This window comes from Aristolochia californica, unplaced genomic scaffold (assembly GCF_029961685.1).
Source record: "Aristolochia californica isolate CCGP_79_NKW_82.1479 unplaced genomic scaffold, dmAriCali1.0.hap1 SCAF_12, whole genome shotgun sequence".
Taxonomy (NCBI): domain Eukaryota; kingdom Viridiplantae; phylum Streptophyta; class Magnoliopsida; order Piperales; family Aristolochiaceae; genus Aristolochia; species Aristolochia californica.
Window position 1 is genome coordinate 3,361,973 of NW_027181793.1, and position 26,452 is coordinate 3,388,424.

General features: G+C 36.5%; 1 protein-coding gene across 3 annotated transcripts; it reads right to left on the reverse strand.

Moving 5' to 3' along the window:
• Window positions 1-14,648: 14,648 nt before the first annotated feature.
• Window positions 14,649-17,423, reverse strand: LOC137945380 (amino acid permease 3-like). Of its 3 annotated transcripts, none has more exons than XM_068791251.1 (7): window positions 17,326-17,423; window positions 16,630-16,865; window positions 16,306-16,539; window positions 16,121-16,214; window positions 15,822-16,036; window positions 15,588-15,727; window positions 14,649-15,465 (listed from the first exon to the last, which is right to left on the reverse strand). In XM_068791251.1, the coding sequence occupies exons 2-7, from the start codon at window positions 16,751-16,753 to the stop codon at window positions 14,812-14,814; spliced, it is 1,461 nt and encodes a 486-aa protein (XP_068647352.1). In that variant the 5' UTR covers window positions 16,754-16,865; window positions 17,326-17,423; the 3' UTR covers window positions 14,649-14,811. The 3 variants fall into 3 exon arrangements, with proteins under 3 accessions (XP_068647352.1, XP_068647354.1, XP_068647353.1); XM_068791253.1 differs by having other exon boundaries at window positions 16,630-16,880; XM_068791252.1 differs by lacking the exon at window positions 17,326-17,423 and having other exon boundaries at window positions 16,630-16,965.
• Between the last annotated feature and the right edge of the window lie 9,029 nt (window positions 17,424-26,452).

The window sequence follows — 26,452 nt, forward strand, 5'->3', positions numbered from 1 at the left end:
GTGGACGATAATGCAACTAATGGTGGAAGAGTGAAGTAGTACAAACCCTCCTTTTCATGGCCGCCACCAATCACCAGCTTCGTAGTGAGATCCTGAAAGACACAAGAAGACGGTGAGAAGGTGATAGAGCAATTTAATTGTTTAGTCAATTGGCTAACCAAGAGCAAATTTAAAGGAAATTGAGGAACAAACAAAACATCTTGAAGGAGAATAGATGAAGTAAGAGAGGAGGAACCTTTGCCAAGGACCTTGGTTTGGGTACCATCAGCAATAGTAACGAATTTATGAGGATAAAAAGGAGATAAGGACTTCAACAAGTGTTTGTTACCCGATAGATGTTCGGAGGCCCCAGAGTCGATGATCCAAGAGGAAGAGGAAGAAGAGGAAGAAAGCATACTTGAGGCAATAGTAGTGGCAGCTGTAGATGATGAGGGAATAGATGATTCCATGAAGGACTTCATTTTCTGAAATGCAGCATAGTCCTCAGCCGTAAGAGTCACATTTTCGGATGATGATTCAGCCTTATCTTCATGTTTCTCAACGTTAACTGAGACTGGGTTAGCTGTGGCCCAATCAGGCTTGCCATGAAGTTTCCAGTATGATGCCACAAGGTGGTTTTGGTGGCCACAATAAGTGCAAAGTTGAGGCTCAGTACGGAAAGAATTCTGATCCGTTCTACCACCTCTATTTTCAGCCCCTCTCATAGTTTGACCCCCTCTCATAGTTCTACCCCGTCCTCAGGATGAGGAATATGCTCCCCGATTGCCAGAGAACATCGCCGATGGAGCATCAATAGGAGAAGGATGGGATAGATCTGGTATCCTAAATAATGTAGCACTAATATCATCGAAGGATGGAAGAGCAGAAGAACTTAGAAGTTGAGTTTTGGCCACCTCAATGTATGGTTTAATATTCGATAAGCAAATGGCTGCTGCCAAAGCCTCTCTTTGTCGTTCTGGAACGGCAATATCAGTGGAATATGGCTGAGCTAGTTTCCATTCTTGAAGAAGACCGTGAAACCGTGCCAAAAATTCGTGAATATTATCTCCATGTTTCGTATGTAGCATGTTTTGTAAAACATCATATATTTTTTTGTAATGAAGCAGTGCTTGAGTAAAGCTTGGCACAAGTGTCCCATATGTTCTTGGCGGTTTCCAAGTGGACGACATTGTTGGCCACTTGCTCTTCCATGCTATTAATGAACCAACTTATCACCATGTTATCATCCTTAACCCACTTGTGGTAGGACGCATCTTCTTCATCAATCGGAGGAGGAAAGTTAACAATGTGGCTCAAGAGGTCACAAGTAATAAAAACCCTCAGAACAGATTGTGACCTGCTCATGTAATTGGAGAGACCTCTAAGTGGAATTGTAGTAATACGGAGTATATGACTCTTATTACTATTGTATCCAATCTCCATGATGAGGCAAGTAAAATATGGAGGTCAAGGGAAAAAGGCCTTCTTCAAAGAACAATTACTCTATGTAATTTGAAGAACCCGTAGACCAAATCAATCACCAACAAAAGAGAACAAGAACCAATTTCTTTCACAAGGGTAAACACCAAATTATCAACAAATTTGTGCATTTAGAAAGTGATAATAACATCCAGCTATCACTTAACTTCTCTTGTATTCATAAGAACAAAGAGAAGAAAGTAGATGCAACCGATTAGGCCTTAATCCAAACTCCAACACAAACGAGCAATGGACAAAAATTTAGAGAAGATTTAACGACAAACCAAGACACTTGGAAGAGATTTATCTTCAGCTCATGGGAGACTTCAACGTAAGAAAAAGCTCAATTGTTGAAGTTAAAAAAAATGGAACTACAAAGAGTAAATGGTTGTTGGCATTTCATCAAACATATAATGGGCATCCAACAACATAACACAAACCCTTGAGCAACCTTAAGTAGGAGAAGATACAGCAACATGTGCTGGAATTCTACCTCAAATGAGATGGATCCAAATTACATAAAGGTAATTGAATTTCACCAATCTTAATAAGATGCAAACAGCAAATGATCTTGATCACTCTTGTAATTGATTTACAAGGAGTCAAGATTATAACATCAATTTAGTCATAGAAATAAATCTTTACAACATATAAAGATTTATCTTGACTTGATGTGACTCAAATTCAAGAAGTAAAGAAAAACAGTAAAAAGAAGTATGTAAATAAGAAAAGGAAACAAAAAAAAACGTTAATAATAAGATGATGAACTTATCTCTTTATGACTGAACTCCTTTTACAACTTCTTAAACAGATTTCATAATAACTCCATGAAGAGATCCTAAACTTCTTGCTCTGATACCATGTAGAATTTAGGATCTCATGAAAAGAACTTTAGATCAACAAGCAAGAAGAAGAAGAAGAAGAGAGAAGGAGAAGAGAAGAAGAAGAACGTTGAAGAAGAGAGTTTGGTTTAAGGGAGAAGAGGGTTGCGTCAAAAAAAAAATGAGGGTTGGACGAATTTGTGGAAAGAGAGGAGAGTGCTTCAATGCCCTACCTCTTAGCCAATGCCTTTATTTATAGTTTTACAATACCCTTAGGGCTACAACTTGATAAAACAAAAGACATAAAAGGAACACATATTTACACTTCTATGCCATCTTTATGGAAAGTACCATATTTTACACATATGCCACTCCTTTGACGTGTGGGCTTCTTGTCTTGAGCTCGTGGGCTTGAGCCCATCTTCCAATACTCTCATGAGCTATACAATTGATCACTCCCTCAAAGAAAATAAAACTACACCCTTCTACCCTTACTCGTGTACTTAAAGTTTATGAGTTATCTTCTTATATCCTTGTTGAATTTATGGAAAAGAGAAAAACTTTATTGACTTAATGTCATCCAGAGTACATGAATCTCTATTTATAATAGAGGAAGGTAGTAGAGTCCAATTACATTTAAACTACCTTTGTCCCAATTACACCTAAACACTAACACTTAAAGATAAGTTCTAGCATAATTAAATAATTCAATATAAATAGAAGACTAACATGATTAAAACGCCTTTAAACTGAAACTCTTCTGTGAGACCTGCTTCCATAATAATTTTGGCTCTGGACAACTTCTTATTGTGTAAGATTCATCATTCCACCTCACGTGATCATGATGGGTCCCACCAACTCGTGTGATCATGGTGGGCCCATCTTCCAACAATCCTAACAACTTGATTTTGTATCAAATTCTTGCAATGCTTGTGTGCTAAAGTGTTTATAATTAAAGTGAAAATTAACCAATAAATTTGATAAACCTATAATACTCCCCCTGAGTTTATCTTTGTGGCACCTAACACTCGCTCTTAACAATATTTTGTCAATCATTGGAAGAACATGTAAAAGGCACCAAAAATAATTTGTATTACTTGTTAGAAAATAATAAGACTTACCAAAAATAAACACACATACAACAAACAAAAAGAATTAATTTACACTTTATCCTTTGGGAAATGATGTCAATTAATTCTAATAAATTACACAATCCATGAAAAATTAATTTACGGTTACCCTTTGGGAATTCATGTAAGTTAACTCTAATAATTTACAAAATCCACAAACCACTTGGGGATTTTGTAAACCATATAATTAAACTAATTTTGTTTATAAACAATTTAATTATACGATTTTTAATATTCGTTGGGGACTTAGAAAATGAAATAATTTGGAAATAATTTTTATTAATTTGGTTATACACTTGGGGATTTTATAAACTATAAATCACTTTGAACAAATTACAATAACAACTCTGCGATATGAAGACAAGAATATTAATCATTTGTGAAGAAGTTGATGAAACTAAGGAGCATAAGTACTTCTAAATTCTCAAAATGGATTCAGTTTCTTCTAGTTTGAGTAGTACAGTCTCAAAACGATCTAAACTAGTAGAACCGGGTTTATAAAATTGAACCAGGCCAACTTGAACTAGATGGACTACTTGGAGGGCATTAAGCCTTTAGTTCTGAGACGACTTTAGTCCATAAGAGATTGGGCTTGGGCACTATGTAGACTATCCATGTCCTAGGCTTACTATTTCTCCATCAAGGCTCAGCATGTGAGTCTAGGTCACTTGAATATGGGCTTTACTTTATTAGCTTGAGCTTGGTCTGTGGCCACATGGGCTCCAAGCTTGTATCATGTTAAACCAATTTATCATGGGCTGATCTCATGCATCCACGGTCAGTGACAACCCCAAAAGAACACTGATATGGTCAATTTGACCCTTTACATTTGCATACAATAATTATAAATTATCTCTACAATTCAAGAATACTTGAAAATATAATCAATGATAAAATAATGAAATCCAAATAAAGCTTATAGCAATGATCATATTACTTGTATTTTTTGGACATAAGAGAATAAAATTTGTGATAAATTTAAAATATATACCATTCATGTTTAATCAACCAATATGGTAAATTGAATAGTTATGAAAAGATTTTTAAAGGTGATAACCTTGCTCTTTTTTGCTAGATAGGTATTTCAGCTTGCCTCATTTGTAAGACAAAACTTCCCAGGATAAGCCAAAGTCATTGACAATCCGATTCTAACCTATAGGAGGGTGTTGGTTTCAAGATCCTCTATCTACCAAATTTTTATTGTAATAAATATTTGATAATGTAAACTTGCACCTTGAATTGAGAGAGAGAGAGAGAGAGAGAGAGAGAGAGAGAGAGAGAGAGAGAGAGAGAGAGAGAGAAAAGATTTACATGGTGCAGCTAGAAGGGTTTAGTCACCCTGGATAGGAAAATTTGGTCTGTAATTTGAAGAAATCACTTTATGGGTTGAAGCAGTCTCCAAGGCAGTGGTAGAAGTGATTTGACTCTTACATGATCCAGATTGGCTACAAAAGGTGTGAGTATGATTGTTGTGTTTATGTGAAAAGCCTTAATGATGATTCTTTTATTTTTTTGCTACTTTATGTGGATGATATGTTGATTGTTGCAAAGAGTATGAGTGAGGTCAACAAGTTGAAGACTATGTTAAACAAAGAATTTGACATGAAGGATTTGGGAGCGGCCAAGAAGATTCGTGGGATGGAGATTTGTAGGGATAGAGCTTTTCAGGTGATTATGGCTATCTCAGTATAGCTATGTTGAGAAGGTGTTGGACAGGTTCAACATGGGTAATGCAAAACCAGTAAATACACCTTTGGCGAATCATTTCAGATTATTTACCACTCAGTGCCCGAAGACAGATGATGAAGTTCATGGCATGTCAAATGTCTCATATGCCAGTGCAGTGGGGTGTTTAATGTATGTTATGGTTTGTACAAGACTAGATTTGGCACAAGCTGCCAGCGTGGTAGCAAGTTTCTTTCAAATCCGGGTCGACAGCATTGGGATGTAGTCAAGTGGATTTTCAGATACTTGAGGGGTACTACAGACTATGACATCATGTTTAGCAGACAACAAAGTGTTCCTTCAGTTGTGGGATATGAGGATGCAGACTATGCAAGGGACTTGAATGATAGGAGGTCTACCACAGGTTATGTATTTACTCTTGTGGGAGGACCTAGTTGTTGGAAGTTCATTGTAGAGTCTATAGTTGCACTATCTACTATTGAGTCAGAGTATATGGCAGTAGTTGAGGTTGCCAAGGAGGTTTTGTGGCTTACAGGGTTGGTCAAGGAGCTGGGTGTCCAGCAAGGTGGAGTTCAGTTGCATTGTGATAGTCAGAGTACCATTTATTTGGCAAAGAACTAGGTGTATCATGCGAGGACCAAACACATAGATGTGAGGTTTCACAGGATCAGGAAATTGGTTTCATCAGGTGAACTACTACTTGAAAAAGTTCACACTTCTGAAAATGCAATAGACATGTTGACAAAGCATGTTACTAAAAAAAAGTTCAAGCATTTATTGGACTTGATAAATGTCTCCAGTTGCTAGATGAGAGACGACCCCAACCTATTGTTCTAGGTGGAGTCCTAGGTTATGCTTTCTTTTTCTTAAGGGGTGAATATTCGCCAAGGTAGAGATTGTTGAAGTATATGGCTCATACATGAGGTTAGGGGGTATTTTTGTATGGGGATATTTGTGTCTTTTAGAGGTTAGGGGGTATTTTTGTATAGGGATATTTGTGTCTTTTAAACACACATTATGTAACCCTAATTGAAATTAGTGTATTTTCTGGCTGTCACTCTGGTGGATGTAGGTACACTACCGAACCACCGTAAAATTCCTTTGTCTTCTTCATTCTTCCTTTCTTCTTCGAACAACAAAATCATATCTACCAAACAGAGTCAAAGTCTTTGCTACATGTTCTTCTTTTTCTTTTCTGCTCAATTCAGAGATATTTGCTTTGTAACAACAAGAGGTGGAAAAATTGCAGTAAATGCAAAAGAAAAGTAAGATGATTGTGTTTAGATTCCAATAACTTGGTCAATGGGCTGTCAAAACACTTGAAGCCATCAAAGCTACGTGAGAACAACAACAACAAGAATGCGAAGCAGGTACGTGAGATATGCCATAATCTCTGTTTCAATCAAGGCAGAGCAACATGTTGTGGTAATTAGAATCCTGAAAATCAATCATTGTTTTGATACGGTGTTGATTTTTAGGACTCCATAAATTACATATTTGGTAAAGAATAGAACACACATTAGGGAGAAAAGTGGAGGAAGATTAGGGTTATGGAACCCTTCCCCTTAAGCTCTATTTATAAATGATAAAAGTATCAATAATACAATTATACCTTTCACCCTTGTAAGAGTGAAGAGACCAAAAACTTAAACTAATTACATCAATGACACTCCAACATATTCATATATTCCAACAGTTAAAACAAGCACCTAGTGCTTGGTATAAAAGATTAAGTGAATTCTTGCTGAAAAATGGTTTTAAGTGAGGTAGTGGCCATGATCAAAATTTAATATCATCTGAATTTATGTGGATGATATCATCTTTGGTTCTTCAAACTCCTCACTATGTCAAGAATTTTCTAGTATAATGAAAAATGAATTTGGAATGAGTTTAATGGGTAAATTCACATTCTTCCTGGACTTCAAGTGATGCAAACAGAGAATAGAACTTTCATAATTCAGTTCAAGTATACTAAAGGATTACTTAAGAGATTCAACATTAAAAATCCTAAGTTTATTAACACACCCATAAGTTTGTCCTTGAAACTTGACTCAGACAACTCAGGTTGGGCCATTGATAAAAAAATCTATAGAAACATGATAAGTTTCCTACTTTACCTATCAGTCAGTAGACCAAACATAATGATTTCCGTATGCCTATATGCTAGATTTTAATCCAGCCGTAGAGAATCTCGCTTAGTGGTTGTAAAAAGAATTTTCTATTATCTACTTGGAACACCAAGCTTAGGACTTTGGTACTCAAATTCCTTTGCCATAGACCTAGTAGTTTACTCTAATGTCAATTTTGTCGGATGCAAAATTGACAGAAAGAGTATGAGTGGTTGTTGTCAACTACTTGGAAATATGCTTCTCTCTTGGTTTTACAAGAAATAACATTTAGTTGCCCTATCTACTACTCAATCTGAGTACAAAGCATGTGGAAGTTGTTGTGCAACACTTCTATAGATGAAACAACAACTAGAGGATTATGACTTAGAGAAAAATAAAATTCTAGTCTATTGTGACAACATAAGTGTCATAAGTCTAAGTAAAAATCATGTTCACCACTATCAATGTAAACACAAAAATTGTTGAATTTTTGGAAAAGCGAGAAATTCACTGATTTGATGTAATTTGATGTTTATGAATTTTATATAACTTAATATGATTTAAAGAAAACACTTGTGCTTGGTATGAGAGGTTATAGGACTTTAGAGGGAATTAGCTGGAAAGGTACCTAGGCTTTATTTTAATTTGCATGAAGAGGAGAATAAGGAAATGTCAAGGGTAGTTTTGTCTCTATAAACGACAGGGATTAGGGTTAAAAGAAAGGATTCTCCCCTTGGTTCCTTATTGGAGTAAGAAGTTGCCTTTCATAGGGCTAGTTTTCTATTTTAAGTGTAACTTTTGCCATTTTTTTACTTAATGTAAGAAGAAAGTCTGAGGGAAGGGATTCATGCCCAAACCATTTTTATGTGTTATACTTGTCTACCTTGCTCAAAACTCGTCTCGCTTCTCTCTTTCTCTCTGTTCTTCACGTTTCAGATCAAAGATCAACACTCCCTCTTCTTTTATAATGAGTTTGGAGGGTTCTATTATTGCTATTAAAGCTGATTTTATTAGGAATGGAAAGAAGATTGGTTACATTGATAACAAGCTCAGACAATGCAGTTTTATAGAGCCTTGGGATGTCTCTTCTTTTCTACTCGCATCTTCTCTCATCTCACTCTATGTCTTTTGCTGTAGTTTAGGTCATGGCATTGGCACCTCAAACAGGAGATTGGTTACATTTTTACCTGTTATTTTCCTAGTAACTCTTCCTCTTCTTTCTAGTAAACCACACACAAACACAAGTAGTGAGCAATATGGTCCACAAAGCCTAATATCTGGCTCGAGTTCAACTTCTATGAGAGGACGAACGTGAAGTTTGGAGGCACCCTCAGTCCAATCCATTGTCGAGTGTCCCCAATGAAGTCTTAGACGGAAGTGACTTGACAGAAATCTCTATTATTTGCACAGTACGAGTTGTCTCATTCTCATAAACAATGACCAGAAACAAAAAAATGGCTTCAAGGAGGAGACTTTCGTTCCTCTCTTCACTCTCTTTTTTTATATATAAATAAGACGTTTCTCACTAACCTCCATATTGAAACTTGTTTCAATTCATTGCTCCTCCAGTATGATCTAGAAGACTACTCCAGATCTGCAATTTTTTTATGAAAGCGAGAGAAATTTTTCAGCAGATTTTCAGGTGAAGAGTTGAAACCTGCCTTCATGTGACATCATTAGAATGAAATCGAGTTAAAAAATAAAGGCTACATCAAATAATAAGAAACGACATAAAAAGGATAACCTAATAAAGTAGGCAGATTCATGCAGCGTAAAAAGAAAACTTCAGCTTCTAAAAACTCATTAAGAATGCAGAAGGAAAGTTCGTTATTACTAGTCACGCTGTTTGTTTAAAAAAACCAGCTATCTGAGATTAGAATATGGAAACGGGAGGAAACGAAAGTGAGGGAGATTCATTATAGTTTATACGAAAGTGATGTGGGAATTGGGAGGACGTCGTCGCACGAGAAAGACCCTACAAGTGTCGTTTCTGAGTAAAAGGATTCTGTAGCTGACAGAGACGATGATGGGTGGTGGTAAGATGCCGAAATGAGCTGTCACAACTCCCAATTGCAAAACCACTGACCCTTGCTTTGTTTTCGCTGCTTTTAGGAATCCCTACGGTTCTGAACTCCCCCTTGTTTGAAGTCAGAAATTGTCTTTTGTCATCATGTCGTATGGGGTTGGTCTCGAAAACCCTTTCCTAGGTTCATAATTTTCGAATATAACTTTTTAGATGCTTTATATATACAACCAATTAAAAACAAAGGGTTTTTTGTGGAATATGTGGAACTCGCACGTATGAACTTCACGTACTTTGTTCACATGTGTGCGGGACAGTGCATGAAGGTGACGGCGACGATGGAGGTAAAGCCCGGTGGAGATGTAGATATTTTTGCATTTGGTCTGTAGGGACAACAACGGAAGGAAGAAGGTCATCGAAAGTGATAGTCTTCGACGACAGGAGAAGAGTCGGACGGACGATGGGTGACAGTAAGAAGTGAGACGGGGAGAAAGGATGAAGTGGCGACGATGGCGGCTTCGAGAAAGGATTATTGATCGAGCTCTAACGGGTTTATCGTTACAGGAAGAGAGAAAAGATTGTTGATCAAAAGCTCTGATACCACATTAAATTTTGGAATGCTGAATAATTTTGTTGTACCTTTCATTGGCCAAGTATACATGCAATATTTATAGAATTGCAACATACTCAATAACTTTTACAACTCTACAATTTAAGTTTGTTTCTGTTTCAATCACTTACAATTTGAGTTTGTCTCTATTTCAATAATTTTTTTTATCTTTATCTCTATCAATTCCTACCTTCTTCTGTAGAGGTTTTTTATGAAAAAATGGGCGGTTAAGGGTCCTCAAATACATATCCTTTTAGCTCACGAAAAACCTAAGAACTGAAAACATAATCGATGTGGATAAATCGTAGGAACCGAAACCACTCTATTGCTTATTAAATCTCTAGTTAAAAATTAAATAAATAGATTATGAAAATTTTCTATTGGAAATCAAACTCGACTTGTTTTCTGTTAAAAAATATTATAAAACTAATTATATTATTCTATTTTCATTATTTCGGATTAAACAATAAGAAACTTATTTTTCTATCTTTTTAAAGTAGTTAAAATTCTCCAATGGAGACACCACTGACTTAAGGAAAAGAAAAAAAAAGCTAAGAAAAACCAGTTTTGTCAAAGCTTTGTCAAAGTCGGCATAGAGGACCAACCGACACTAAACGTTTGAAATTAGGAGGCTCAGGTTGGTCCATGTGAACATGAGCTCGATTCCGTGATAGTCATGGGCAGATCGTTTCCATATTTTAAATCATTACCCAACTCCCTCCTTTCTCCTTCTTCAATTATCACAGTTTAGCATTTCCGTTGTTCATTCAGAAATGGGTTTTTGCAGCTTTTAAATGAGTTCTTAAACGGTGACTGTAAATCATCATTCCGTATTCTAATCTTGACAAGAAGAGTGATTCAGAAGAAATTCCAGTTTTTACATAAACCGCTGATGTCTCTCTTAAAAGAACGCAAAAAGAGTAGAAGAGAGCAACTTTTGACTACAATTATTATGGAAGAGAATATTTGTGAAGTTTCTTCTCCCCACCATCGTATGTGCTTACAGCCTTTCTCCATCGCCACTTTCTTCACATATCTTATTATCAGGAAGAACCCCACTGAAAGAGAAAGTTCATCTTCTTCAGCCGTCTCGTGGAAGACAGTCAAAAAGGAGTTTCATGTTTTCATTCTCCCTCCTCAGATACTCGAGAACATTTCTTTTTAAACTTTACCAAGAATCTGATCACACTTTTAGCTGCATTCACATTCTTTTAATGAAAATGATCTCTCTATCTTTGTCAATCAAGTGGAGTTTAAAATCCCACCAAACAAGTTTTGGAAGGTTTTTCTTTTGCCTACTTGGTTTGTACAGTGTGGGGGTGACAATTTTATCTGATTATTTATTTTATCTTTTTTTTTTTTATAAAATGGTTTACCCATTTACCTATGTTCCGATTATTAAATAGATTGAATATAGGTAAAAGTTAGTTCGCAATATCTCTTTCTTCCTCTTCTCTCTTTGTCAATCAAGTGGAGTTTAAAATCTCATCAAACAAGTTTCGGAAGGTTTTTTTTTTTTTTGCCTACTTTACTTGGGTATGTATAGTGTGGCCGACGGTTTGGGGTGACAATTTTATCCGATTATTTATTTTATTTTTTTATCCATTCGTTTGTAAAAAATGAATAATTTTTTTTATGAAATTGTTTACTCATTTACCTGCATATTGTTTATTAAATGGAATGAATATAGGTAAAAGTTAGTTCGCAACTGATTAACTTCTCTTTATATCTCTTTCTTCCTCTTCTCTCTTTGTCAATCAAGTGGAGTTTAAAATCTCATCAAACAAGTTTCGGAAGGTTTTTTTTTTTTTTGCCTACTTTACTTGGGTATGTATAGTGTGGCCGACGGTTTGGGGTGACAATTTTATCCGATTATTTATTTTATTTTTTTATCCATTCGTTTGTAAAAAATGAATAATTTTTTTTATGAAATTGTTTACTCATTTACCTGCATATTGTTTATTAAATGGAATGAATATAGGTAAAAGTTAGTTCGCAACTGATTAACTTCTCTTTATATCTCTTTCTTCCTCTTCTCTCTTTGTCAATCAAGTGGAGTTTAAAATCTCATCAAACAAGTTTCGGAAGGTTTTTTTTTTTTTTGCCTACTTTACTTGGGTATGTATAGTGTGGCCGACGGTTTGGGGTGACAATTTTATCCGATTATTTATTTTATTTTTTTATCCATTCGTTTGTAAAAAATGAATAATTTTTTTTATGAAATTGTTTACTCATTTACCTGCATATTGTTTATTAAATGGAATGAATATAGGTAAAAGTTAGTTCGCAACTGATTAACTTCTCTTTATATCTATTTCTTCCTCTTCTCTCTTTGTCAATAAAGTGGAGTTTAAAATCTCATCAAACAAGTTTCGGAAGGTTTTTTTTTTTTTTGCCTACTTTACTTGGGTATGTATAGTGTGGCCGACGGTTTGGGGTGACAATTTTATCCGATTATTTATTTTATTTTTTTATCCATTCGTTTGTAAAAAATGAATAATTTTTTTTATGAAATTGTTTACTCATTTACCTGCATATTGTTTATTAAATGGAATGAATATAGGTAAAAGTTAGTTCGCAACTGATTAACTTCTCTTTATATCTCTTTCTTCCTCTTCTCTCTTTGTCAATCAAGTGGAGTTTAAAATCTCATCAAACAAGTTTCGGAAGGTTTTTTTTTTTTTGCCTACTTTACTTGGGTATGTATAGTGTGGCCGACGGTTTGGGGTAACAATTTTATCCGATTATTTATTTTATTTTTTTATCCATTCGTTTGTAAAAAATGAATAAATTTTTTTATGAAATTGTTTACTCATTTACCTGCATATTGTTTATTAAATGGAATGAATATAGGTAAAAGTTAGTTCGCAACTGATTAACTTCTCTTTATATCTCTTTCTTCCTCTTCTCTCTTTGTCAATCAAGTGGAGTTTAAAATCTCATCAAACAAGTTTCGGAAGGTTTTTTTTTTGCCTACTTTACTTGGGTATGTATAGTGTGGCCGACGTTTTGGGGTGACAATTTTATCTGATTATTTATTTTATTTTTTATCCATTCGTTTTTAAAAAATGAATAATTTTTTTATTTTTATGAAATGGTTTACCCATTTACCTGCATATTGTTTATTAAATGGAATGAATATAGATAAAATTTAGTTCGCAATTGATTAACCCCTCTATAAATAAGTATAAGAAAGAATTAGTATTTTATATGATTTTTATATTACTTTAATGTTATTTCATCAGGCTTTTAAATGTATAATTAGATGTCAAGTAGTAAAATAAATATAACATACAATAGCAATTTGCTTATTCAATAATGTGAGAGTGTGGCCTCACCATAGAAACTCAGACAACCAGCATAATGCATTAAATTCGATTTCATTTACAAGTGACTCATTCTTCATGCCAAGTTTGATCGCCAATTGAATCGTGTTGATGTCATACTAACATAATCATTTAAAAAATAATAAAAGAATCAGAGAAATCTTCTTCTTCCACCGATTTGTATTATTTAGGACCCAGTTACCGATTTAGGTCTTATGCATTTTCCTAGTCTTTTTACACCCATAATTTGGAAAGTCGATTCAACTGGCCAATCCAATTTGGGTTTTTTAACACTACTTGTAACTATTACAAATACTATCATTTTTATATAATATGATTAAATTATATTTGTTGAATATAACCTAGGGTAGTTAAATTAAGAAAAACATAGGCCTCCAAGCTTATACTATTGAGTAGGGTATATTACTCTTGTACCTTGAGACTCCATCTAGGAAGAAAGATTGAAGTTATTAATTACTTCTTATTTGGTATTTATATATTATGATTGAAATTAGTTTACGTGTTCATCTAACTTCAGTGCACTGATGACATGGCGACACGTAAGAAGCAGTCAAAGCTTACGTGTCACATTTGATTGTACACATGTGTAGTGGACCAGTCAAAGTTGAGTATTTTTTAAAATAATTTGATGATGTCATTTTTTTTTTCAAAATAAGTTGTTTTAAATGGTTATTTTGGTGAAATTCCGTAGTTTGAATTTTTTTTTCTCATTTTTTATTGATTTTTTCTTTTTTTATATTTGAAAAACAAAAAAGTTCGTTTGAGCCGACTCACTACTAAACTCCACTTCCTTTGAAACGACTTTCTCTTCTTCTTCGGATCATAACGGGTGAGAGTGACGGGAAGTGTCATGGGCCCCGCCACCAGCGTGAGAACAAGAACAGCGACCAGTGACCACCCACTGGCGTCACCTCCGAGTACAGGGTGGGACGACGATTCGCGCCATCCGGCGATTGTGACTCCGCGGCTGCCATCAACAGTGTCCGCACGGGCCAGAGAGAAAAAAAAAACTTTCGGCATTTAGATACTCGTGTTGGGTCTTCCATTTAAGTGGGTTCGGTACTGTTTAGTTTTGGTTGCTCGACTGACAAGAAGCAGATTCGGAGAACCAACAAATCTCCTTTACAGAGCCTACTTTTCGTCTAAAATGTCCGTTTTCTGCTTTTCGGCGAAAAGGGTTGCAGACGACCACACGAGTAGAAGAATTAGAAAAGTGGTGAGAGCATTGCCATTATGTCAAATCTTCATTCCAGTCGGTTTAAAGTTTAAACTAAACAGAGAGAGAGAGAGAATTAATATATAGATGATTGATTACAAGCGAGGAAGACGACAGGAGTCAAGAGCGAAGTTTTCTTTGCGAATTCTAGCTAAGAATCAGTAGTTGGACTTGAACGGCGTCTAAAATGTCTGTTTTCTGCATTTCGGCGAAATGTGTTGGAGACGACTACACGAGTAGAAGAATTAGAAAAGTGGTGACAGCATTGCCATTATATGTAAAATCTTCATTCCAGTCGGTTTAAAGTTTAAACTAAACAGAGAGAGACAATTAATATATAGATGATTGATTACAAGCGAGGAAGACGACAGGAGTCAAGAGCGAAGTTTTCTTTGCGAATTCTAGCTAAGAATCAGTAGTTGGACTTGAACGGTCGGTATTTCTTTAGGTCGAGGATGACCCCGGCGACGGACCCAGTAGCGGCGCAGATGGAGATGATCAAACAGGTCATGCTCAGGATTTGGAAACACACCCATCTGCTACTCCACTTGGGTATCTTCTTCTGCGCTATGTACATCTCCACTGGGAAGTAGACAGTGAGCGGCCAAAACCCCAGGGCGCCGAGGATGCCCACGATATCGTTAAAGAAGGGGAGAAGCATGGAGACGATAGTGGTGAGGACGACGAAGGCCGACCGCCAAACCAATCGGAAGAGATTGAGTTTGTAGGGCCTGTAGCAGGGGATGGGTACTGTGATCTCCTTGGTGATGAAGATGCTTTTAGTCCATGTTGCGGCTGCCCACTTCTCAATGAAGGCAAACAGAGGCTGGACAAATACTTGGTAGGCGCCAACCAGATGGATGACAATGGCGGCATTGGCTATGTCAAGGAGCCAGTAGGGGTTGTAGAAGCCAAAGCCGGTGAGGAGATTGCCGGGGGCGGCGTCGCCGAAAGCTGCATAGCCCATGCACCCGCACAGCATGTAGAAGACTGTGGTCACTGTGACGCTCAAAAGGGTGGCTTTCTTCATGGTTTTCGCTTCGGATGGCGGGGATTTGATCGTGTCCTGTGGTCATCAAAGCTCAAAGCTTAAGCACTGGAAAGTGATATGATTGGATACTTCACATACATCATCTCCTTTTTTAAAAAAATATGTCTCTCAAACACTTTCAGGATCGACTGAAATACCTGGATTTCGAGGAGAATATTGGAAAAGGAGTAGGCAAAAGCAATGTCCCCGAAAGCTTGGAAACTCCCCCAGACCTTTTCAGATTGTGAAACCGCCCCGATGCTGATGCCAGTAAGGCTCCCTTTGAAACCTCCGTTTGCTGTTCATGAAGATAAGGAGATTGGCTTCAGATTCTCTGGCTATGATCCGAGTACTGATTTAGGAATTTGTTATAGAGAGGATCCGTTGCTAACCTGCTACTTGAACAATCCCAAGCGCAAGCCCGATAGAAGAGTACGTGAAGGACATGATAGCTGCAACAATGGAGAGCCACCATAGCTGATCAAAGTCCGGGATCTGAGACAAGATGATTTCCACCACTCCGAAACCAATCATGTAAATGTTGCTGGACATGTGACATGGGTTCTTCCCGTGACTCTCGTGAAAGCAATTGGAACGTTTGATTGCCCTGCACATGTTTGCGAGTTTGCGTGAGAATTAACAGACACAGTGAGCTAAACTGCAGAAAGATTTCAGAAGAAACAGCACTCACATCATACTGATGGAAGACGCAATCGTGTAGCCGATGGCCACACCAAACAGATTGGCGTATTGGATTAGACCACAGATCGTGACCTTCACTCCACCTGAAATTTCAAACACGGATCGTCTCATTTTAGCTGTTTCTCGATCACTGGGTATTTGATGAAAATGCTTTCTGAAAAGAAGTTTAATTACCAAGATTGTTGCGGACTGCGTCCATGTAAGTATAGCTTCTTTTGCCTGTAATGGGGTCGCCAGCTCTGTAGCAGTCAGCCAGGAGAGTGGAAGTGTAGTATGTGACGAAGGAGAAGAGGAACATGGCCACCGGCCCTGCAATCCATCCCAGCTGCCCAATGGCCCACGCCAACGAGAGAACGCCGGAGCCGATCACCGCCGTTATTATGTGAGCACTAGCGGTCCAGAAATTCCCTGTAACAATCCTTACTCTCATGCTTAATTTTCTTGAGCTTAACAGATCAAATAGTTTCGAATATGGATGGGAAAATGGTTCTAGTTTACCTGTCCTCTTGATTCGGCCGTCATCGTCGAAACACTTAGAAGGTCCATTCGGCTGCATGTTAATGGCAACATCGCCGACTTGGTGGAAGTTTGATCCAAAACCGTTCTCACCTCCCACACCCATCCTTGCAAGAGACGAATCAGATCAACCACCAACAGAGAGGGGTTAAAAGCTTCTCCGCAACAACCCAACTCTTCCGCTGTTGAGAAGACAAGCTACAGCTCCCAAACTCTCACTGAAACACAAGGATCTGTCCAGGTTATGGTTTCTGCTAAAAAAACAAACACCGCAAGAAACAGAGGAAAACCAGATGACTCCGAGTCTGCTAGAGAGAGAGACGGATATAAGAATGGAGAACTAAGAAATTTTAGTGAGTTGCAGGTGAGGACTGCGTGGGGTTTATATAACTGAAACTCTTGTAAGAAGTGTGGTACCCACTGGTCTAAAAGGATTATAATGGAGACACATGTCAACGGGCATTTTCTTTTCTAACTTACTCTCTCTACTTATCAAGCCAACCCCTGTTTCTCCCCTCACACATCATCGTCGAGAAGAAGCGTCAAAGATGAGAACGAAAGAAGAGAAGGAAAAAAAAAAAAAAAAAAACACAGACGAAACGACCCCATTATTCTAAAAAGGAAGAAAGTGAAATAAGCAATTCTCCGTAGTAAATAGAGAAACACAGAGAAATTTACCTTTCCCTTAATCTTCTTCTTCCCTGTGTCTTCCTCTCCCTACGTAGCTGCAACAGTTAAAAGCTTGGTGGAGGAAGGCAAGAGAAGAAGCAGAGCAATGGGCGATAATGGATGGATCAGAGTTGCAGCCTTCGTTCATGTTTATATAGAGAAAAAAAACAACTAAAAAGAAATTAATTTGTGTGATCAAGGACCACTTTTCCTTCACCTGCTCGTGTGAAGCTCTGCAACCGTCCTTACTGGGGAAGAATAGGTTCCCTCTGTACCCTAAATGAATTTCTTACTAGTCCTTACAAACACCATTTCTTTATCCTCCCAATCTTTTACAATTAAAGCAAAGGTGACTGGAAAAGAACAAACATGGACCAATCTTTCTGCCTCAAATCGAAATCATTGCCAGCTTCATTTACACAAATTTGGATATATCCATTTGATTCTTTCATAAAAGACCAAAAGGAATCACTCTGTTACAAGTTTGAATTCCTCTTTATCTCTTATTCATTCATTAATTTATACAATCAAACTCGTAATTGTGTCGACAATGACGCGATTTTACACGTGGGGTAACGAGCATCGCTCAATACCGAAGAGCATTTGTTCATCATTAGCACTTTGCTTGAGGACCATTAAGCTAAAATTTTTCCTTGGCCATCTTCTTGGAGTTAATTAAGTGATTCAGCCATAGTCTCTGTAATGAGTTAGTATTTGGTTAGATAAAGCTTAAGAGCAAGAAAGCTGAGCATTTTTCAAAGAAGGGTCTTTAGGTAGAGCAGAAATGTTTGAACTTTGAACAAAAAGTTGTAAACCAAATCTCTCAATCTTCTTCGATTCGCTGCGTTACGAGAGAAGAAAGTCTCGATCAACTTGGGGGTGAAGGCCTATCCGACTTGTATTTAATTGAGATTAGGTGATCGACCTGTGCATGCCGGATTCTGCCCGCCATGGACGAGTACAGCAACGCTCGAATTCCAAAGCTGGTGTGGGCTGTTGGTCCTGGAAAGCATCTCACATAATTGAAAATTCCTGTTCTCTGAAAAGAAAGGGAGTGGATATGTATGGTGCTTGGCGGCATATATTATCGATTTGTGAGTGGATATGTAAATATCGTTTGGGAAAGGCTCTCCCGTTTCCTCTTGAGTATAAGATAACATTATTCCTCTCAATCACAATTTTGAACGACTTTTTTGTTGGATGGACATGGACAGTGGACTCCTCCCCACCCCTGATTCGTTGGTTTTCTCTATCAATTCCTCATTTTCTGTTAGCCCTTCACATGGCCTGCCTACTGGGTTTTTTTTTATTACACAGATGAAACAAGAATCTGGTCTCTCTCTCTCTCTCTCTCTCTCTCTCTCTAGTTTGTAAAATTACTTTAGTAGAAGATGAAGAAATGTGCAGTTCCGGTGAGGTTGCCGGGAAAGAAAAGTGCTCTTCGTGTTACGTTAATCACCTCAACGGAAACCTGGAATTAGAAAGTTTCCCTGGTCTTCTGAGTATATTAGGAGTCTTCGGTTGTTGTATTAATGCTGAGTTGTAAAGTGTAATGCTGAGTTGCTGAGTTATATAGTTAAGTTAGCTGACTTACTTCATTTTCTGTTTTTTTTATATAAACACTTCTGTAACTTCAGTACTATAACTTTTGTACTCTGTTTTTCGACATAACAAAAAGAGTTCTCTGTTTCCTCTGTTTTCATACAAGTTTCAGAGCAGATTTTATCTTCTATTTTTCATACAAATTCCAAAGCACATTTTATCATTGTATCAGAGCTAGACGAGATCTCGAGTTCCGTTCGTCCAATGGATTCTTCGAATCCATATTACCTTCATCATGGAGATAGCCCGGGAAATGTTCTCATCACTCAGCTTCTCACCGGTGAAAATTTCAACACCTGGCGTCGCTCAATGTTAATGGCGTTAACTGCCAAGAACAAAGTCTGTTTCGTTGATGGATCTCTTCCATCTCCTTCTGAAACATCTTCTATGTTTCATTTTTGGACTCGTTGCAACAACATGGTTCTTTCCTGGATTTTGAATTCTCTTTCACGAGAGATAGCTGCCAGCATCATTTATGTCGATTCTGCTCTTGCGATGTGGTCCGATCTCAATGAGCGGTTTTTGCAAGGGAATGGACCTCGCATTCATCAACTGCAGAAGTCCATTGCATCTCTCACTCAAGATGATCTTGTTGTAAGTGCTTATTTTACAAAAATAAAAGGTCTCTGGGATGAGTGACTCAATTACCGTCCACCACCTATTTGTTCTTGTGGCGTGTTTAGATCTTTGATGGATATGCAACAACAAGAGTATGTCATGCGGTTCTTAATGGGACTAAATGACTCATTCTCACATATTCGAGGTCAGATCCTTCTTAATGATCCCCTGCCTTCAATTAATAAAGTGTATTATCTAATTATTTAAGAAGAATGCCAACGAGAGATTGGATATGTGATGTTACTTGCCATACCTTCTATTGCTAAACCAGTTCATCAGAATAAGTCTAACACTCGTAGACCTATTTGCTCTCATTGTTCCATACCAGGCCATACAGTGGAGAAATGTTTTAAGTTGCATGGATATTCTCCAGGATATCGATCTAAAAGCAGGTCCTCCAATTCTTCTAATTCTTCCAATTTTTATGCTAATCATTCTACGCCTGCTAATAATGTTGCAGCAGAATCATCAACTAGTCCTTCATTACCTTTAACTCCAGAGCAATGTCAACAACTTTTGTCTTTACTCCATACTCAATCTTCCAATTCCTCGCCACACAATGGTAATATGGTAACATCTCCACTGGAACATTTATCTGGTAAGTTTGATTCTGCATCTTCACATTCTATTTTTTCTTTTAACACTGTTAAATCTGGTTTGATTCCTAGTGGTGAATAGATTGTTGACACTGGTGCCACGGACCATATGGTTCATTCTATGCCATTTTTTGATTCCTATCAACCTATTCATAATTCATTTGTCAAACTACCAAATGGTTCATCTGCACCAGTTACACATATTGGATCCATTCACTTGTTTCCTCAACTCACATTATACAATGTTTTGTGTGGTCCTTCCTTCTACTTTAATCTAATTTCTGTCAGCAAACTTACTCAATCTTCCTCAAGTTGTATAACATTCTTTCATGACTTTTGTTTTCTTCAAGACCCATCCATTGGAGCATGATTGGGAAGGGTAAAGCTTGTGAGGGACTTATATCTACTGCAGAAACCAGATTCACCTGTGAACTCTCCTAAAGATGTGTTTTCTAATTCTGTTTTTGGTTTTAATTCCAGACTTTCAGTTTTTGACATTTGGCATAAGAGATTGGGTCATCCATCTCAATCTCGAATGCAATTGTCATCCTCTGTTGTTCCACAAATTGTTGTTCCTAATTCAATGGTTTGTGATATTTGTCCTCTTGCTAAACACAAGAGATTGCCTTTTCTTTTACAAAGTTAGACAAAATCCTATTGTCCTTTTGAACTAATACACCGTGATATATTGGGACCATTTCAATCTTCTTCCTTGGATGGTTTTAAATACTTCTTAACAATAGTTGATGATTATACTCGTATTACTTGGGTTTATTTGTTAAAATCCAAATCTGATGCTCGGGTTCTCTTACAACATTTCATAGTTCTAGTTGACACTCAATTGCACACTAAAATCAAGTCAGTGAGAACTGATAATGGCAGTGAATTTGCCATGCCTTCATTATTTGCTAGCAAAGGTATAATCCATTAACTATCTTGTGTAGCAACTCCACAACAGAATTCAGTTGTGGAAAGGAAACATCATCACATTTTAAATGTGGCTCGAGCACTCATGTTTCAATCTCATTTACCATTGCATTTCTGGTCTGATTCAATTCTTATTGGTCTTTATTTAATAAACAGAATTCCTTCTCCATCCTTACAAGGCAAAAGTCCTCATGAGTTGCTTTTCAATAAGCCTCCAATTTATGATCATTTGAAGCATCTTCGGATTATTGTGTTATGCTTCAACCTTCTCGCATAACAGATCCAAGTTTGCTCCTAGAGCTCGTAGATGTATATTTTTTGAATATCCTCTTGCCATTAAAGGTTAAAAATTATATGATTTTGATGATCATATTTTTTTTGTTTTCTGAGATGTAACATTTCATGAACATATATTTCCTTTTAAATCACTATCTCAGAATTTGCACTCATTTGTTCTAGTTATTCTTCCTAAACCATTGGTTGATATTTTTTCTCAGCATTTCGATATTGCATCTTCTTCAAATGATCATTCCTCTCCTATAACTCTTGAATCTGAACCTTATTCTCAAAATCAGCATCCACATATCATTCCTAAAACAGATCACACATTACCTGTTTCTAATGATCCACCTCTTAGAAAATCTTCTCGGTCTCACAGGTTACCTGGATATCTGCATGATTTTCATTGCCATATGGCCTCTTCAACAACTTTACCTCCAACATCTTCTAATGCGATAGCTGGTTCTAACACTGGTACTTTGTATCCCCTTTCCAATTTTGTTTCTTATTCTTGTCTTACATTTAAACACAATGCTTTTGTTCTTCCTCTTTCAACAATTTTTGAACCTAAAACATTCACTCAAGCTGTCAAAATTTCTCTTTGGAGGACTGCCATGGCTGAAGAAATTACAACTTTGGAAACAAACAAAACATGAATTTTAACAACTCTTCCACTTGGTAAGGCTACAATTGGTTGCAAATGGGTCTATAAGGTGAAGCTTAGATCTGATGGGACGCTCGAGAGAAATAAGGCTCGATTAGTGGCTAAGGGTTTTACACAAAAAGAGGGTGTTGATTATTTTGACACTTTTTGTCCAGTTGCTAAGATGGTGATAGTTAAGTGTCTTCTTTCCATTGCTGCTATTAAAGGTTGGCATCTAATTCAATTAGATGTCAATAATGCTTTTCTTCATGGAGATTTGGTTAAGGAGGTATATATGGATTTACCTCCTGGTTTTGGTGATAAAGGTGATAAACGAGTGTGTCGGTTAACAAAGTCCTTGTATGGATTAAATCAAACTTCCCGACAAAGGTTTGACAAGTTTTCTTCAATCATTGTTTCTCTTGGTTTCAAACAGTCCAAAGCTGATTATTCTCTCTTTACCAAAACTCAAGGATCAAGTTTCATGACTTTATTAATCTATGTAGATGACATATTAATAGCCAGCAATGATATGGAATTTGTAGATACTTTCAAAGTTTTTCTTCAAAAGCAGTTCAAGCTTAAATATCTCGGGCCCTTGAAGTACTTTTTGGGCATTGAAGTGGCACGTAATCAGTCTGGTATATCTCTATCCCAGCGCAAATATGCATTGAAACTTTAATCTGACACTGGTTTTTTAGCATCTAAACTTGTTAAAACACCTATGGAGCAGCATCTTAAACTTTCAAAATTACAAGGAACACTTCTTGAGGATCCCAAGCCTTATAGAAGATTGGTTGGAAGGTTGTTTTACTTGACTATTACTAGACCGAATTTAACTTTTGCTGTGCATACACTAAGTCAGTTCTTGGCTGCTCCTCGGCAGCCTCATCTCCAGGCTGCTCAACGAGTGTTGCAGTATATTAAGAGCTCACCTGGCCAAGGTCGTCATTTTATGTCTTCCTCTAAACTTGACTTGACTGCCTTTACCGATTCTGATTGGGCAGGATGTCAGGATACTCGGTGGTCTATAACTGGGTTTTGTATATTTCTTGGCAGCTCTCTAATTTCATGGAAATCAAAGAAGCAAACTGTGGTTTCTAGATCATCAGCTGAGGCTGAATATCGAGTACTCGTAAACACTATTGCTGAGTTGCTTTGGATCTTCTCATTGCTGAAGGATCTTCAAATTTCTCATTCAAATCCTCTGGTTGTTTACTGTGATAATAAATCTGTTGTCCATATTTGCCACAAATCCAGTGGTTCACGAACACACAAAACATATCGAGATTGGTTGTCATTTGTTCATGACATAGTTCAAGATGGTTCTATTAAGCTCTTTCACATCAAGTCTTCTCACCAACTTGCTAATTGTTTTACTAAACCCCTTGGATTGCCGTTGTTCTCTGATTTCATTTCCAAGCTTGGCATTATTGACATTCATGCACCAGCTTGAGGAGGGGGTATCAGGAGTCTTCGGTTGTTGTATTCATGCTGAGTTGTAAAGTGTAATGTTGAGTTGCTGAGTTGTATAGTTAAGTTAGCCAACTTCATTTTCTATTTTTGTATATAAACACTTCTGTAACTCAAGTACAGTAACTTCTGTACTCTGTTTTTTGACATAACATAAAGAGTCTATGTTTCCTCTGTTTTCATACAAGTTCTAGAGCAGATTTTATCTTTTGTTTTTCATACAAATTCCAGAGCACATTTTATCAAAGTAAGCTAGAAGAAGATGAAATTCGAGAAGAGAGAGATGATAGGAGGATCATCTTTGGCTATCAACTTCCCATTAAAAATGCCCGTGCAGATGTTGACAAAACTCAACATTTCGAAAACATTTCATTGTTAGTCTTCGTCTTCGTTGTGTTTTTATTTTAACTGGTCTGTAAAACATGGAAAGAACACTGGCCATTATTTGAAGGAGATTACAGGCAACACGTTTCTTGTAGCTACTCTATATAAGGAATCAAACCTCTTTCGTCTTAAATGGTTTTTCAGGCATGGAGTTTGTGTGAAAATTAACATTATATAGACCACACGGAAGGGGATGAGGGAATGGTTTGTTGATGCAAGGAGTTTGTGTCAAAGTTAATGTAATATAGATTAATCAAGTAAGGTCCCCATGTTCTATTGAACTCTGTCCAAGGCCCATTTCAAAATGACTAGCGGGCTTACGAAACCTACTAATAAACTCAAGATCTTTGTACTCATTAATCCTTGTAGGACTATTTGTATTATGTAAATTTGGGTCCAAGGCACATCCCAAAATGACTAGCCAACTTAGGAAGATTCTTTCTCTACTAATAAACTCAAGATATTTGTACTCGCTAATCAATGTGGGACTATTCATTAACAAATTCAACAGAAACAACCCCAAAGGGGAGGGGGATAAGGGAGGACCCTCTTCTCCCCTACCATCCATAGCACTACTTTCCTATTGCTGCCCAACTATGGCCCCTCCCCTCTATTATTTAGAGAAAAAGTGAAAATAAATAACTCTTTAACTAATGTAGCTAGAACTAGGTGTCCTAAGGGGATGATGAGAGCCATATCCAATAAATGGTATTGTATTTATACAATTGATCTTCCCCTCTTGCATTCTCATTTTCTTATCTGCTTTAGTGTTTTTTTGGACAAAAAGAATTAATTTTTCTTATCCCCTTAAACTTGCACAAAACACAAGATATACAACAAACCATGACAATTAGATTGATGCAAAAATCTATAAAAAAACAAAGATTATAGAAAACACCAAATAGAGATCAAGTGAATGCGGTTTCTTGAAGCCACAATAAATTGTCGTTAGTTTTAAAGTAGTAAGCACATCATTCAAGATACATCGACCCTTCAAACTATTCAATGTTTTGATACAAGTATCCTTTTGATATCTTGCCAAACAATGAAAAATATTTTGGTAATAGGTAAGCTTTTTAATAACAAAAATATACTTCTGTTGTTAAATTAATTCACGACATCAATCCATTGACAAATTTTCACGACATAATGTTTCACTAGTGAGAGTTTATGCGATGAAAAATCATACTTTTAATAACGAAATTTTTTATTGGTAAACATGTTTTTTGTTATAGTATGATTTAATTTTCTACTACTATTTACTTTTGTTGCAATTCAGTTCAACAAAGATAATAACAAATCCAAAGAGCGACAAGGACGAATCTCCATTATTTGTATGTAAAATTGCAACAACTTATTTTTCTTCAGGTTTTGAGAGGGATGGGCAATTTATCTTGCTTTGGTAATTAAGAGAAATGATATAGTTCAACAACTTTAACTTTATTTGAATTATAAAGATATCCAAACACCTTATTGATAACTTTGGTTGAATAATGGCCAAATTTACCATGATACAATTTACTTCATTATTTAAAATAAAAATGGAAAAAAATCACTAGAAACAAATTGGATATCAAAATGATAAGTTGAACTGTGTAGGACATCGATAAGATAATCAGACACTTCATTCAACCAATTTTCTCCCTCAATGATATTGAATTGTCTTTGCTTATCTCATTGAGTGAGACTCTCCTTTGATAAAAATATTGAAAAAGTAAATACACATTCTTTGTCATATGAATTTTTAAATTAAGAAACTAAAATAAAATTATGTTGAAAGTATGGAACAAGAAATATACTTTTTAGCATTAGAATACTCTTAGAAGCATTAATGCACATATTGCCCATAAATTGTACAAAATGAGTTGTTATCCCTATATCAAGTCAAAGTAACGAACTGAATCAAGTTAGTAATCACATATCAAACAAATATCTATCGTACACCTATATTCTATTTTTTTTTAAATTGCAATCATTTCATGTTAATGGCCAAACTTATACTAGGGTAGTGCACACATTGTGGTTTTTGAGAGGATTCTGTAGGTTCGTTGATGTATCTTTAAACTTCTTGTAAAATCTGAGACTCAACTCCCATTTCTAAATTATGTCCACTATGTTTGCTACAATGATTACCATTATTCTTGTATATATTCCAAGACAGCCACAACCACTATGCTTGGAGCCACATTTTGTTTTTTTTTTGGTTGCAACAGACTAGGTAATACAACGTAGTCCCAATCAAGGGTTTTTCAACAACAACACCCAATTAAGGGATTTTCAACAACACTTACCTTCACAACGACTTATGGCTTAAAAAATCGCATACAAGCCTTACCAACTACAACAACTTTCCTCAATTCTCTAGAGGTGGGAAATGGTCTTGCCTTACCAAGGCACAACAAAAATTTTAAGGGTTACTTATTTAATGTTTTGGCCTCAATAAATCATCTCTCCTGTATGTAGATTTTACAATTTAATCACAACAAATAGGTACACCAGTCTTGACTACCTATTCAATGTAAATAGCACTCAAAGGTCATTGAATGACCAAATTTGAAAATCAAAGGTTACTGAAAAGATGAGTTTTACAATTAGAGGTTTTCAAGCAAAGAAC

Coding starts and splice junctions, on each gene's coding strand:
- LOC137945380 (XM_068791251.1), bottom strand. CDS start 16,753: ATGGGTGTGGGAGGTGAGAACGGTTTTGGATCAAACTTCCACCAAGTC. Junction 16,540..16,629: donor CGGCCGAATCAAGAGGACAG/GTAAACTAGAAC, acceptor GGATTGTTACAG/GGAATTTCTGGACCGCTAGT. Junction 15,728..15,821: donor TGGGATTGTTCAAGTAGCAG/GTTAGCAACGGA, acceptor CTTCATGAACAG/CAAACGGAGGTTTCAAAGGG.